The 14,833-nt window shown below is 36.7% G+C and overlaps 1 protein-coding gene across 11 annotated transcripts in view; it reads right to left on the bottom strand.

Annotated features, from left to right (window-relative positions):
* Positions 1 to 14,833, bottom strand: part of tncb (tenascin Cb) — a 438,107-nt gene that overhangs the window by 43,688 nt on the left and 379,586 nt on the right. For 8 of the 11 annotated variants that reach the window (XM_060841310.1, XM_060841314.1, XM_060841315.1 and 5 more), the window contains 2 exons: positions 5,309 to 5,617; positions 3,084 to 3,347 (listed from right to left, as the gene is read on the bottom strand). The exons of 2 other annotated variants lie outside the window; for them this stretch is intronic. In XM_060841310.1, coding sequence (XP_060697293.1) covers positions 3,084 to 3,347; positions 5,309 to 5,617 — 573 coding nt within the window. The remainder of the gene's footprint in view (positions 1 to 3,083; positions 3,348 to 5,308; positions 5,618 to 14,833) is intronic. One more of the 11 variants, XM_060841318.1, reaches the window with a different exon arrangement.

Genomic DNA, 14,833 nt, shown 5'->3' with positions numbered 1-14,833 from the left:
GATGTTAAAACATTCAGTTTTGGAGCTGCTGATCAAATCTGTGCACTAAGAAGAAAAAATCTTAAAATGATACAATTCTCTGAAGTCAATAAAACTCAATTGTTAAATATAAACAAAAAGTGACCTGAGCTCTTTGAAAGTTGTAACATTGCAACTAATGAAGAAGATCAAAAGGTGTTTTCTGATTTTGTAAGAGTGCAACACATGATACACAATGTAGCAAGCTTTAAAAGCAGAAGCAACTCATTCAAACATATATTTTCTTAGCATTAAGGTGAAAACCATGTTTTTTTTTGCTGAGAAACTATTATTAAATCTTAATTAAAATACTAACATCAAACTTTTAATATGTGAGATTCTTGTAATATAAACAAACCATTTCCTTTATTTAAAGGTAAACATTTAACATAAATATGCCAATTCATAGTAATAAGCTTTAATTGCTTTACAATTAGACCAGATATAGTATGCTAATATTACTGGATGAACATTTAATGCATTCATTTGGAATATCTGTTTTAGCAAAGTTCATATGTTAACGGTTATTTTGAAACAACAGCCGAAAGGCTGTCACATGGATCTGTTAAGGATTTATCTGCTGTCTTCAATAGAACATTCAGGCTACCTTCTTTAATGAATGTGAATTGGATGGATGTTAATATAATCAAATGTGAAATAATGTCTGAAAAAGTGGAGTTGTAGAAAATTAATGAAAGCAGTGTCGTTTTTGAGTTGTGAGTAGACTTAAGAAGTTAATACTCTGCATAAGCTGGTAGCTTAAATAGATGCTCAACTATTGTTGCGTAGGATCTGTTTCATTGCATCATTTTTGTGGTGAAATAATTTGCTGATCATTTTTGTCTGTCACTTGGTTGGATAACACAGTGCAACTGGAATCAGTTGGATTCTGTGCCATTGATAGTGAAAAACTTAGCAAGGCAAGAGAGTGTGGAAGCAAGAAAAGCAGTAGCTGAGGGGAGGCAATGGTCTAGTGGTATTATTGCTGGGGTGTTAATTCAAAGACCCAGCTAATGTTCCAGGGAGCTGGGATCAAATCCCAGCACAGCAGATAGTGGAATTTAAATTCAATTAAAACAGGCATCTGGAATTAAGAATCTAATGATAAGCATGAAACCATTATCAGGACAAACCCACCTTATTCACTGATGCCCTTTAGGGAAGAATCTGCCATCTTTAACTGGTCTGGCCTACATGTGACTCCAAAGCCCCAGCAATGTGATTAACTCTTAACTGCCCACTGGGAAATTAGGAATGGGCAATAAAAGCTTGCCTGATCAGTGACCCCACATCCCATGAATAAATAAAAATAAACTGTAAGAGAGCAGTGACACGGGGGGCATTTTACTAGATTTAATTTCCACACAGATTGGAACTACTTTAACTTGGGGAAGCGTAGAATCTATTTCATTGAGATATTTTTTGTACTGAAAAGATTTGCTGATTATTTTAGCTTCCCACTTAGTTAGATTTCCCAGTGCAATTGGAATCAGTTGAATTATGTGCCACTGATGGTGAAAAACTTTAGCAAAGTAAGATAGAGTGAAAGGAGGAAAAGCAGTAATTATCATCCAGGAGCAGGTTGTTAACTATTAAAATATTTGATAAAGGACTGGGAAGAGACAAATTAATAATTGAATGGCACATTGGTTCAGTGCAATGTGTAAAGCAAGCAATATGCTTTATTTATGTGAGAAATCAACAGGAGTTAGGCTTAGCATGGTGCAAGTGTATTACAGTCACCATCATTTATTCAAACCATGTGGATCTGTTACGATAGTAACAGCTTTTCACTAATGCAATGTAACTCTACATTATTAAAGGTTCAATTAAAGCATAGTAATGTATAAATTATTTGATGGATACTTCTTTGAACTACAAACCTATTAATCCATCTTAACCAAGGTATTTCATATTAGTTATATTTTTGTGCGCATGAAGGAGGATTGAAAATAGACAAGGATTTGGCTTAAGGAAGGATATTCTATGTTCATTTACCTTGAATATTTCAAACCATTGCAATCAGATATTTCAGTCTGTTGTCACATGCACCAACAATATTTTACAAATTACATGTTTCATGCAGATCTATAGTTTGCAATAACAGGCTTAGAAATGACTAGACTTAATAACTTGATATTAATATTCATTTGGCTCCATGGTATGGGAAACTAGAAAGAGGAAATAAGATTATGGGAATGCCAAAGATCTCATTCAATAATGAACAGTTAGTGGGTAATTAAAACATTGTAGTCACAATCATAATACTTTGATCAGAAGGTCACTTAGGTGTTATAAATGCAAGCTTAATAGTTAAATAGCTATGTTGTCCTCTTAAGTAGGGGGTGCCATCTATCAGAATTCGAATGATTTCTAGAAAATTTGACCTGAAGAGAAATGCCAAATTTGTCTATTTTAAATTAAATCCCATGTTCTACCTTTGTGTTTCATTAAGACTATATTGATTAAAGTTTCAACAACTTTCTGATACAACAAAGGAGTTGGAACGTCAATCATGACCCCACCTTCTTGCTTTTAGCAAAAGATGGCAGCCCCACAACTGAAAGAGGTTATCAAAGTCCACGAGAAAATAGCCAGAGACCATGCCAAACCATTTGTATCAACACAAGATAGTTTCCCATTTTGACAGAGACTCAGATGCTCACGATCTCTTCAGGCAACAAGCCTTCAAAAAAACAAAAGTCAACATCGCTAGTAAAGTGAATCTCTGCTAATGCAGAATTTGACACTTTTTCTGTTGTCATGCATAGATGTTTAATTGTTGCAATGAGTAAGCAAAATGTTGTGACAATTCATGCATTCCTGTATCTTGGAATATTTGAAGATTGCTGCATCCAGTGAGACCATTTCCTATAAATATGAAACAGTGAATGATTTGAGGGAGGTGATATGCCATTCTGCTTTTCAGCATAGGACCTGCAATAGTAATAAGTTAAAAACTGGAGGTATATTGTGCAATTTAAAAAATATGCAAAGCCATCAATGGATGAGCTGTTCATTTCTGAGGAAAAATAAGAAAGCGGAAAATAAATAAACCAAAATACCTGTTTGAGCTTCAGTGTATAGTGGCTTTGTTTGCTGACCATGACTTATACCATAGATGGAAATCTCATAGTCAGTAGCAGCATGAAGATGCGGGATGTCTATGGAATACTGATCACCTGGTACTGTATATGTTAATGGTTCGAATAACCCATCAGAGTCTTTAACATCTATAACAAAGTTTTGAAAGGACTCATCAGCTGTCCAAGAGAGTTTGAAGCTGCCGGAGGTAACTTCCGAGACCATTAAGTTTTCAAGTTCAGATTCTGGCAAGGTAATAAATATTTTGAAATGTTAAATTACAAACTGCGAAGCTGTACAAGATAAAGTTCTACAATCACTAACATGCCATCGCGCAGTCTGGAAGATAATGAATCATTAACTATTCAGAGGTGAAAAGAATAGGCCTGAAGCAGATCACAATTAACACACAGAAAACACATAGAACACATATGCAATGAATGGTAAGTGAGAATGTGAAAGTGATCCAGGTAATGAGGTAGCATTAGTATGGAATGAAATGATGGCGAGAAAGGCAGCATAATTCCATCCAGTACCACTGTATGTAAAAAAAATAAAGAAATGGTCACCTGCAAAAGAGTATATTCAGTGAGAGTACTTGCATAGTACAATTGCAAAGCTACTTAAAAACATTCAAATGAGTTTATCCTTTCATCCTGGAAAGGGAAAATTAATCATTAACTGGTCAGTATTTTGTAAAAATGTCCAAAGCAATGAGGTAATGTTCAGATGCTATTTTTCCAACCACTAAACTATAATGCATTCACAACAATCAGCCTGAGTTATTGCTCTGCCCTAAAAAAGAGATAGTGGCACAATATATATTATATTGCAATCCCAAGACATAAAATAGATCATGTTATATTCTGGAAATTCCTTATAAGTACTGAAATGTATTTAGCCAAGAAATAATATTATTGGTAGTGACAGGAGGTCTATTCTATAAACAAATAGAAATTTCTAACGTCACAATACTTTGTGGACCTGGGCAATAAATTGGATTGTAAATATTTCTAACACAAATGGATGAGGGAGAGGAGTGATCATCTAGAATTTACATCCAGATTGTCCGTCAGTCTCTCTGACAGATAGTCAATACATGTGAATGTTAAGTTCCTGGTGACTTGCCTCATCTCTATAATTTCATACCCATGAGTTGGGACAGGAAGGAAATTGGACCAGAGTCTTGGCTTTGATCCCTGTCAAATAGTCTTTAATGAAAGTTTTAGCTGTGTGCTATTGGGAGCAGGTACAATCAGACATAATTGCAATGATATCCCATTCAGTCAAATTACCAATCAATCCCTTCCTGACTGGGGTTCACACATGGAGATCTGCCACTGAAAGGCATTGTTGTCTGTGCAGTGTGAATCAGCACCTTTGGGAAGGGAAAATAAACTGCTGAGGAAATTCTAAAAGTCTAAAAAATTCTAAAAAAGCAGATATGTTTTTTGCATGCAATGCCGATCATTTTCAGCTGACTTACATGAGGTGCCTAGAACACTTTAAATATCTGAGATTAAGGGAACATGTCGCAAAGGCCCTGTCCTGACATACAGCCTAATTTGCAAGAATTACTGAATCAGCTATATTTATGACATGTCACTGACCCAGATTCCCATTTAATGAATCTGTATGTTTGGAGTGCATCTTTTCAAATTGCTGTTCACTTTGAGTAAGTTCAGAAAACCCTTCAGTTGCACGTCAAAGTCATGACTTCAGTTGCTGACTTTAAAAACAATTGTGAAGATTTTGATTCAAAAATGGACCCCAGAAATTCAGTAAAACTGATGAATTTTTAACTCCATTTGGAACGAGATTCTATGCTGCAATCCAGTGCAATGAGTGGCCTCACATAACTAGGTCAAGAACAATTATGTCCCAAAACATACCATAAAGTGCCATGCCATGTAACATTTGGACAAATTGGACAGAAAGCGTACATAAATTGTTTGGCGGAAGCGATGAGAGAGTTAGAAATATATGCTTTTCACATGCAGAAAGGCAACAAATTTTCCTGTTCCTAAATGGTACCACTTGGAGCTCAGCATGACTGGAGGTGAAGAGAAAGTTGTGCCAATGAATGATGGAGAGCATATGGAATGCAAATAAAATATTGGAGACTGATCATCTCCTAAACAATGAAGGGGAGGAGGTGAAAGGTAGTGCATTGATGAGAGAAGCACTGTTTGATGTTAAGGAATACCTGTTCTTGCAATATCTTTCAATGGTTGCGAGAGGTGGCCTTGGAATACTCCATAAAGATCAATCTCGTACTCAGTGCCAGCTACCAGCCCTGTTACATCAGTGGTATGCTGATCACCTGGTAGGGAAATCTTCAAAGGGACACTCGATCCATTAATATCCTTTATTATTAAAAGAAAACTATCAAAGAGTCCACTTGGTGCTGTCCATGATATCTCGAGGCTGTTGGAAGTTACGTTTTTTACCAGAAGATTCTCTGGCTTGGCAGCTCCTGAGATTGGAGAATGTGTGGTGGTATTGTCAAAGGATTCTGTAATAGATGTTTGCGGATTAGAATTAACCAGATGATCCAATTTTTTTCACAAACTGGTCAATTAGGAGAGACCCTTGCACAATGAATGTCCCCACCGTAGGTTAGCAGAAGTGTGAAATGATACATCAGAAGTCACATTCCATTCCCCACTCCAACAACAAAAAGCTTCATTATATAGAATGATCTCTTACTGAGTTGTGAAAAATTAAAGAAAAGTGCATTGTCAAAGTTTTAGGAAAGAAAGGGTCCCCTAAAGTTTATATTTTTGCAGCATGCTAGTTTAATCTTGACATTTTACAACAGTCAAACTTAAAATTTTAAATACTAATCTAATCCATACTTCTGGAAGGATCAATTTTAGAGCCATTCCTTTCTATGGAAGTCTGGTTCTCTGTTTTCTTCCTTTGCATCTGCAATTCCATTTTACGACATAAGGCTTCAATTTGTCTTGGTCTGAAGTCAGGTCACTGGCCCCGAAATGTTAACACCGTTTTCTCTCTCTACATATGCTGCCAGAGCTGCTGAGTTTCTTCAGTAATTTCTGTTTCTTTTTGTATCAGTTCTCCAGCATCAGCAGTTCTTTGTCTATTTTGTCTTTGATTTGTTCAGTCATTTCTCAAAAATAACAAACTCTGACCTACCCAGTGATATACACCTTTTCCAACGTGTGGTTCCGTGAGTATCAGCACTCCTCAGGAACCTGGCCTGTGTGTTTACACTGTGTGAGCTGAGACATTGAATGTTGGCAGGCAATTTGAGCACATGGAGAGTGTGAGGCAGCATCACAACTTGATCCTGCCATCACCTGGCATTCACCCACACATGAATTTCAGCTAAATTCACTGGAAAGCAATTAGAAATGGGAAGCCTGGCTGAGATTTCCTCCTGAGGCCACTATTACTGAGGCCAACTGGAGCATCTGGCTCATGCCCAGAATGAGAGCAGCAAGCTGAATCTATACTGGGAATTGAATTAGACTTTTTTTTCTGGACTGGAAACCTTGCTATTTAACTGTCCATCATGGAGCCACAATTAATCCCTGAATTATAAATACTGATCAATTGTTAGCAAATGTATCTCCAAAGGAGATATGCATCGGGATTAAATTGAGCGAGACGTAGGCTGTTCAGTGCCTCAAGTTTGCTGTACTATTCCATCAAATCTGTATTTCAATTCCATCTCCCTATTCTCCATGTCCCCTGATGATCTTAACAAAAATCTGTCAACCTGAATCTAGATAACTCCAATTTACCTGGTGTTCATAGCCTCTGGGAAGAGAGTCATCATGTCAGCTGCCGATGCTCTAAGCTCTGGCATTCTCACTTTCTTTATGTCTTTTCAAATATTGCTTAAAACCACTCTGTTTAAGCTTACCTGCATAATTCATCATGTGTCTTGGTGTCAACATTTGTTTATATTCACCTGTGAATTATCTTGTGTCATTTTACACCAGATGGGGTCTAACCAAGGTCTGTAGTATAATTATAGCAAAATCAATTCAAATCAAACTGCTCCAGCAATAAAAAGGTCATTCCATTTCCCTTTTTGATTACTTTTTTAAACCTGTGTACCGGTTTTAGTGATTAATTTATAGGGATACCTTGCTCTCTTTGGCTTCTTGAAGTTCCTGGTCTCTCAGTGTTAAGAAAATATTCAGGTTTGTCTTTCTTATTTAAGTAATGCATATGTCCCACACTTCCCACATTGAATTGCTTCTGCCAAAGTTTCACCCCTTAGTCTATCTATTTGTCTTTGAAATTGTATTCTCCCATTTATACAATATACATTGTCCCTTAACATAGTGTCCTCTGCAAATTCGAATAAACACCTCTTTACTCCTTCATTCAACTCATTTGTGCACCTGGTGAAAAGCTGAGACTCAAATACATATTCCTGAGGAACACCACTTATAACATTCCATGGATCTCCACATTAATGCCTAGTCATTGCTTTCTACTTCCTATCCAATTAATAACCCAGTTCACAAAGTCACCTCCAATTACATGCACATTTTTAGAAAATATAATTTTCTGTTGAGGACTTTATGACATGCAATTTTGAAATAACTCAGCCATTACCTGAAGTGTAAGAGTAAAAATCAAATTATTAGTACTGACAACCAGAATCCTAGGGTCAATTTCTGCTGGAAATTTGCTTGTTCTGAACAGTTAGTTTATGACGAGTGCATTTTTGTATTTATTTTAGCTTTCGGAATTGAGGTTTAACAGTAGATAATGGAATATATGCAATTAAAGAACTTTGAAGTCGAGCGCATTTATAAGGTTAAGGGTATGTTGATTTAGAGGTTAAGAACTAGAATGGTAAGGTAATGAAAATATGGGGTTTTAATGATTGCCAGAATACCTACAAAAAAGGTACTTCAGAAGGTAGCCAATGGTTGTTTAACAGCATCAACATAGAAGAGATGAAACTATAAAATCAGTAGGTGAGCTAACTTAACTGAGGATGTGGTCCATACAAAGCTTATAGTAAAGACAGTGCGGGCGAGTCATAATTAAATTAGCTTTAAAACATTCAATCAATCCTCAAGGTCAATTTAAGAGCAGTCTCAAGCAGGAGGTATAATCGTGGAGATGTGTGCAGCTTATGAAGTTTCTCTGGTTTTAATGTATCTGAGCATTTGTCTGCTGGGAGAGGTTCATTGGAATTTGGAACATGAAGAGAACTAAAGCAGAAGAAGTGGCTCCAGGCAGCATAGATACTGCTTTTGGAAGACGCAAGATAACTAGCCTCGGGAGAATCATACTGAGGAAAAGTGCTAGGGATAATGGCAAATTCTGGGAATCTATGATGATTAGTACAATTGGGAGGATGAGGTAAAGGAAAACCATAAACAGCATTTGTTTGCTTCAACCAATAAATGTTGGAGTTTAGAGAAATTCAGCAGAAGTTCAATTAAATTAAATGCTTGATAAATGTTGAAACAGTGCTGGTAATTGGATGTTTGGGAGTAGTGTTAGGAATTTTGTAGAGTCTTGGGAAAAGACATTGAACTACTAAGCTATGAGAAGTTGTGGCAGTTCAAGATGGATAGGCTTCAGGTATTTTAAATCTAGATCTTTAAAAGTGAAGAATTGAACTCCCTTGAACTTGTAATAAGAGGTGGTGACCCACAGCCCCATGAGCATCTGGCTGGGATCTATGCTGATCACATTAACGACTTGCAGCCATTGTAGCCTGTAGGATATCTAAGCACAACTGTTTGTTAACTTCTATTATCACACGTTAATCCTAATTGTTAAAGCCTACATTGTGTATATGATGTATTATTTAATATTATTATTGTACCTGTTCAGTATACCTCTTTAACCATTATTACTAATTTTTTTTAGTCAAGTTTGCACAGCATGTATTATTTTTGAGGTGTTTCTATTTAACTCTGGAAAGCCTGTAACTTATTATCTTATCCTTTGTTCTTCTGTACATTCTTTATGTAAAATAAAGATTATGGTCTACTATCTAGGTCATAACAAAGATCTGGCTTGTCTGGTATTATTATAACTGGGACCATAAAACACCGTCACCCTATATTTGCTGTCCAGAAAATATTATTTGTAACCAATCACAGAATTGATATAGTGAAGGAAGAGACCATTGAGCCTATTGTGTTTGCACTGGCTCTTTGAATGTGTGTCATGACTTAATTCCATCCTCACAATCGCTCCTGTAACCGTGTACATTATTTAAAAAAGCATCTAACACCCTTTTAATTGTCTCCATTGAACAGGCCTCCACCACACTTCCAGGCAATGTATTCCTGAATCAAAACATTGGCTGTGTGAAGGAGTTAAATCTCACATCATATGTACTTCTTTTTGCAAATCTGATGGTCTTGATCCGCTCATGAGTGAGAACAGTTTCTCCCTACCTACTCTGTCCAAAGGCTGGGAGGAAGGCAAACCCTCGGAATCATTGATTGATCAGTGCAATTGGGAGTGGGTTGATTGTGGAAACTTCAATCAAATCCCTTTGTAGCTTTCTCATCTCCAAGAAAAACTATCCCAACATCTCCAGTCTATCTTCATAACGAAACTTTCCCATCTCTGAAATTATTCTTTCAAACCACTTATGCAATATTTTCACATGTTTCCTAAAATGTGAAAACCCATTTTCCCCCTGATCTGTACACAATACTCCAGCTGCAGTGTAACTAGTGTCTCACATGGTATAATCTTCCTGCTCCTGAACTCTATGCCACTATTCACAGATTCTAGAATACTATGTTTAGTGAACCATCCTTTTCTTCTGTCCTGCCACCTTTACTGACTTATTCAGAAGTTATGCACTCAAGTCTCTCTGCTCCGGCACACTCTCAACAATAGTACTCTTTATTTTAAACTATCTCTTTGCTCCAAAACTATCACTTCATACTTCTCCACAGTAAACTTCATCCACCCACTTCACCAACTTGTCAATGTCCTTTTGAAGTTCTACACTGCTCGCAGGGTTTAACATTCCCCCAAGTTTTGTGTCATCTGCATTCTTTGAAACTGTCTGTTATATTCAATCAGGGAAAGACAGGGTTTAAGTTTTGAGCCTTGGGGAACTATAAGACCATAAGAAATAGAAACAAGAGCAGGCCATTTGACTCCTCTTACCTAGTCTGCCATTAAATAGGATCATGGCTCATCTGAGGTTGGGACTCCAACAACAAACCTTCCTCTAAGCTGATAAAGATCTATTATGCTTTGTTTCCTATCACTCTGCTAATTTTGGATCCAGGTGAGGAGTACCCTCAGTATTTCATGAAATCTAACTTTTCTCACAAGTCCATTGTATGGCATTGTATCAAATACCTTTTGGAAACACCACATTTACAGCATTACTCTCATCAACCCTCTCTATTATCATTTCAAACTTCATCAAGTTACCTAAATATGGTTTAGCTTGAGAACCCTTTCCCTAAATAATTCATATTTGTCCATGTGACTGAGACTGACAGATTGGTCTGAAATTGCTTGGATTTTCCTTGCAAGCTTTTTGAACAAATGCCAGATTCTGAATTGTTGTTTCAAAGCTACTTCTCTTGCCACTTCAATGTTATGCTCCCTTCATAGTTAGACTCACTGGTGTTAAAGTCAATGTTGAAGTACGCTAATGCATAAAAGTATAAAATCTTTATATTTAAATAAGGGAAAAATAACACTTCATGTTTCAATAGTTTCATAATTGTAATAATTAGTATTCCATTTAGTATTGGTGCAGGAAAAGCAAGGGCATTATTTTCTAAGGCAACTTCAACTGGGCATTGGTGTGATTGCAGTAGAGTGAGTGGCTTGGATCTGGAATGCACTGCCCGACTGTCTGGTCAAGGCAGCTTCATTTAAAGTATTTAACAGGGAATTGGTTCATTAACTAAAAAAGAAAATATTTGTAGGGGTGTGGGGAAAGGTTGTGGAGTGCCAATAGTTGAATTGCTCATACAGAGAGCGAGCAGAAAATTAATAGGCCAAAAAGCCTTATTTTCCACTGTCACCAGTGTAAGATTCTATGATGTATGAAATATAAATTGCACCCCCCGCAACACTAGAGGGAATCAATGTCTACCATTGATCTAAAGGAATGTTGATTTAGCCACATAAAAGTTGATTTCAAAGAAACTAAAATAAATTGCTTTAATGTGTCTGACCAAAGTGGTCAAAAACGATCAGGCAGAAAGGAAGAAAAATATCGAATAAACCTTGATTCACTGCTTGTATTTTCTTTTCATCTTTACAACTTTGACATAGTTCAATAATATTAAAGGTCTGACTGTTTTCTCTAATCATAGGTTCATGACAAAACTCATACACTTTTTTAATAACACTCAAGATTTCTTTGTGAAAGTGCTGATATTGTCAGGTTGATGCTAGCTCTCCACAACAGAAATGATTTGTTCATTGACATTTCTGACTATAGAAGTCGAGCAATTTGAAAGTTGTTTAGCAACACATGAAGATCTATGCTGGCATGAAAGATATCCACATATTCTAAATAGAATGCTTTGATAATAGCCATGAGATGAAGCAATACCATTTTCAGGTTAACTTCCAAATGCCCCATACCATCTGATCACTTCTGACAATGGGAAAATAATCTACACCTTGCTGTCCTGCTAAAAAAAGAAGCACGTAAATGATTTGCTTCTATCATCTATGTGCAAGCATTTTGAAATGGGATTTGATTTTCAAAGGGATGAGGGTGATTTGGTTGCAGTATTGTTTGTGGAGGTTTGAATGGATTATACACAGTGGCACAGGTATAGGTTGATACATGATTCTCTGAAGTCTGCTTGAATCTCACTCTTGGGGAGATGATCAAGAGAAGCCAAACCTTTCTCATCAAGCAATAAGAGAATAATTCACACAAGAGAATTCATATACTCATCCTGGAGCTCGACATAGAAAGCTACTGCCAGGGGAATCAAGGCCTCTCACTTGATCAGATCGCTTCAGTACTGGAGGGACAGTAGTAAAATGAAAAGCGAGGAAATCAAATTTATTCTTTGCATGATTTTCCACTGCTAACTGAATATTATTAAAAATCCACTTTATATCTGAACTCATGAATTAAGATTAATGCGAGCATTAAGAATCAATGCCTGGGGCTTAACAAATCTGACTAGCCAACATAAAACGTTGGATTAAATCTATACTTTTCGAGTTCCTAATTATCTTAATGGTAGATTCAAATTACTAAAGTTTACCAAAGGTAAATGAGCAATGTCATTTCTAACTCTTATTTGGAAACGTACAGTACATATTCACTTACATATAATGAATCCTAATATGTTCAGTGCAATATTTTATTATAGCGCAAAACCCTTAGATATTTTACTTCCATTATTAACTAAGAACTACATCAACTGGTCTTCATCTACATCACGTTTCAGTTGGACTAATTATATTCCATTGGTTTTACATGGTACCATGCTGTGCAGTCAGTCAGTCAATCATTGGAACATCAGTCCAAAAAGACATTCATCCCACTAGACAATTCAACAATGCCATATGCAAATTTCTGTGCCAATATGATGTCAGCGTTCAAAGAGGATATGTACCAGTGATTGGCTGATCAAATCGAATAGCGTGTTCTTGGTTGTTTCTAATAAGCAGAATACAGACTGAGTCTGTGCTTACAAAACCCAAAACATAATGTCTGTTTTCAAATGTGATTCCATGATTAGGCTGCACATGAAATAATCCTGCATGTGGTTGTAGCTATTCTTGAGGCCAATGTAAGATAATCAGTTGAATTTGTAATGCAATTAGTTGGTTTACTAGAAGAGACATACAAGCATACATAGGGCTTATTGCTGCAAGCAAAGGAACATGTTTAAGCCTTGGCCTTGTTTTTAACTATCTAGGAGCCTATAGGCACCTTTTGCATGGCAAAGCAATGGTTAATCAGGTCAGAAGTCACACGATACCAGGTTATAGCCCAACAGGTTTATTTGAAATCACAAGCTTTCTGAGCACTGCTCCTTTGTCACCTGATGTATAATTTGGTGACATGTGACTTCTGACCTTATCCACCCTCGCCTAACATCAGCACCTCCACATCATGGTCAGAGTCAACTTGCTAATCAATCAACACCATTTTTCTTGTCTTATAAATTATTGCAATCATTGAAATTTTGCATTCATGCATTTGTCCATGTAAGTGCAAATACAAAAAGCTTGAGCAACATGTCTCTTTTTTTCAGCATTTGTATTACCAAGAAACTTTTAACATGCTACTTTGATTGATAGTCAGGGTATCCAAATCTAAATGTGAAGTTTGGGATTATCCAGTGCAAACACTGGATCCCTATCGATGTATAATTCCTGTGCATTAAACACATGATAAATAGTGTATCCAACACTGTGTCAAGGATTACATTTTATGGCACTGATGTATTTGCTTTTGCCATCTTCACTCACAGCTGTTAATGGTTTTGTACTTAAGAAGTATGAGAAGGCATGCTCTGATCAACATTATTGTAAAAGAGTAGTGGGGGAAGATTCTGTACATTTACAAAATGAGGACAGGAAGAGAGGTGTACAGGGAAAGGTTGTGAATAAAAGAAAAAATACCTGTTGTGACTTCTGCATTCAAGGGATCTGAACGCCACTCTCCCACAAATCCGTACAAATATACCTTATAATGTGTACTATCCAAGAGACCAGTTACCTCCGTGCTATGTAAGTCACCATTTAGGGCCATTTCCAGTGGTCCATATAGCCCAGTGGAATCTGTGACCACTATAAGAAAGCTGTCAAAAGATCCATTTTGCAAAGTCCAAGAGAGCTTAATACTTTTGGAAGTTGCGTTTACCACAGTAAGGCTTCCCAGTTTACTATGCAAAACCCCTTTCTCTGAATCAAATGAGGGCCCATGGTTAAAACTTCCATCTTTGTGCAGCCGAGCAGTGAGGGATGAGGTATGATCTACCAGTTCGCCAGCTGGATTGTTTAAGACAGCTAAAAATAATTTCGAAGGAATAATGTTTCAAAATGCTATGTCATCAATAGAACAATAATAAAACAACATTAATAATAGGTCATGCTTCCAGTTACACAATATCATGCATTGGTTTGCGAGTATTTTATTGTCTAAATTCTAGCTTTGTAAAAGAAAAGTTCTGTCACAAATTGACTGTAGAAACTGAGCTTAATGTCCATGGCCAATTTTGTAAATGGTGGCAAATATTGCAAATGAATGGCTATCACTTTAACAGTAACTGGAAGCAATGTGGAATCCACTTAAAGGTAAAACTGGTCATTGCACTACATCAATTTCAAGCAGCAGCATTTGATTTCTCAGACAGGCATTTGCTACAAATTCCAGCACCCAGCTATCTATGAAGGGCAAAATGATATCGGGAGGAATTAGTATTGAAGGAAATGAGGAATTAAGCAAGTTCACATATTCAGAATTGAGGAGTAGACTGGTTTAAATGACCAATACAGTATTAATAAACACAGGTAAGATTTCAAACGTCATGCTTGTATCTATGTCATTCTAACCTCTGTTTTCTTCTAATCTAGACAACGCAAGTCGCGCAGACGGAAAACAGTCTCTAAATCCTGCAACAAGCAAGTAGCAGAGGACAATCGTCCTTCTAATCATGCTGCCTTTAACTCCATTTCACACACTTTGTACTCCTCTGCTCAACGTACCCTGTAACATTCCACAAATGACAAAGGACTAGGACAAAAGACAAGCCCCATT

This window comes from Hemiscyllium ocellatum, chromosome 21 (assembly GCF_020745735.1).
Source record: "Hemiscyllium ocellatum isolate sHemOce1 chromosome 21, sHemOce1.pat.X.cur, whole genome shotgun sequence".
NCBI lineage: Eukaryota > Metazoa > Chordata > Chondrichthyes > Orectolobiformes > Hemiscylliidae > Hemiscyllium > Hemiscyllium ocellatum.
This window is presented reverse-complemented; position numbering and strand designations above follow the sequence as displayed.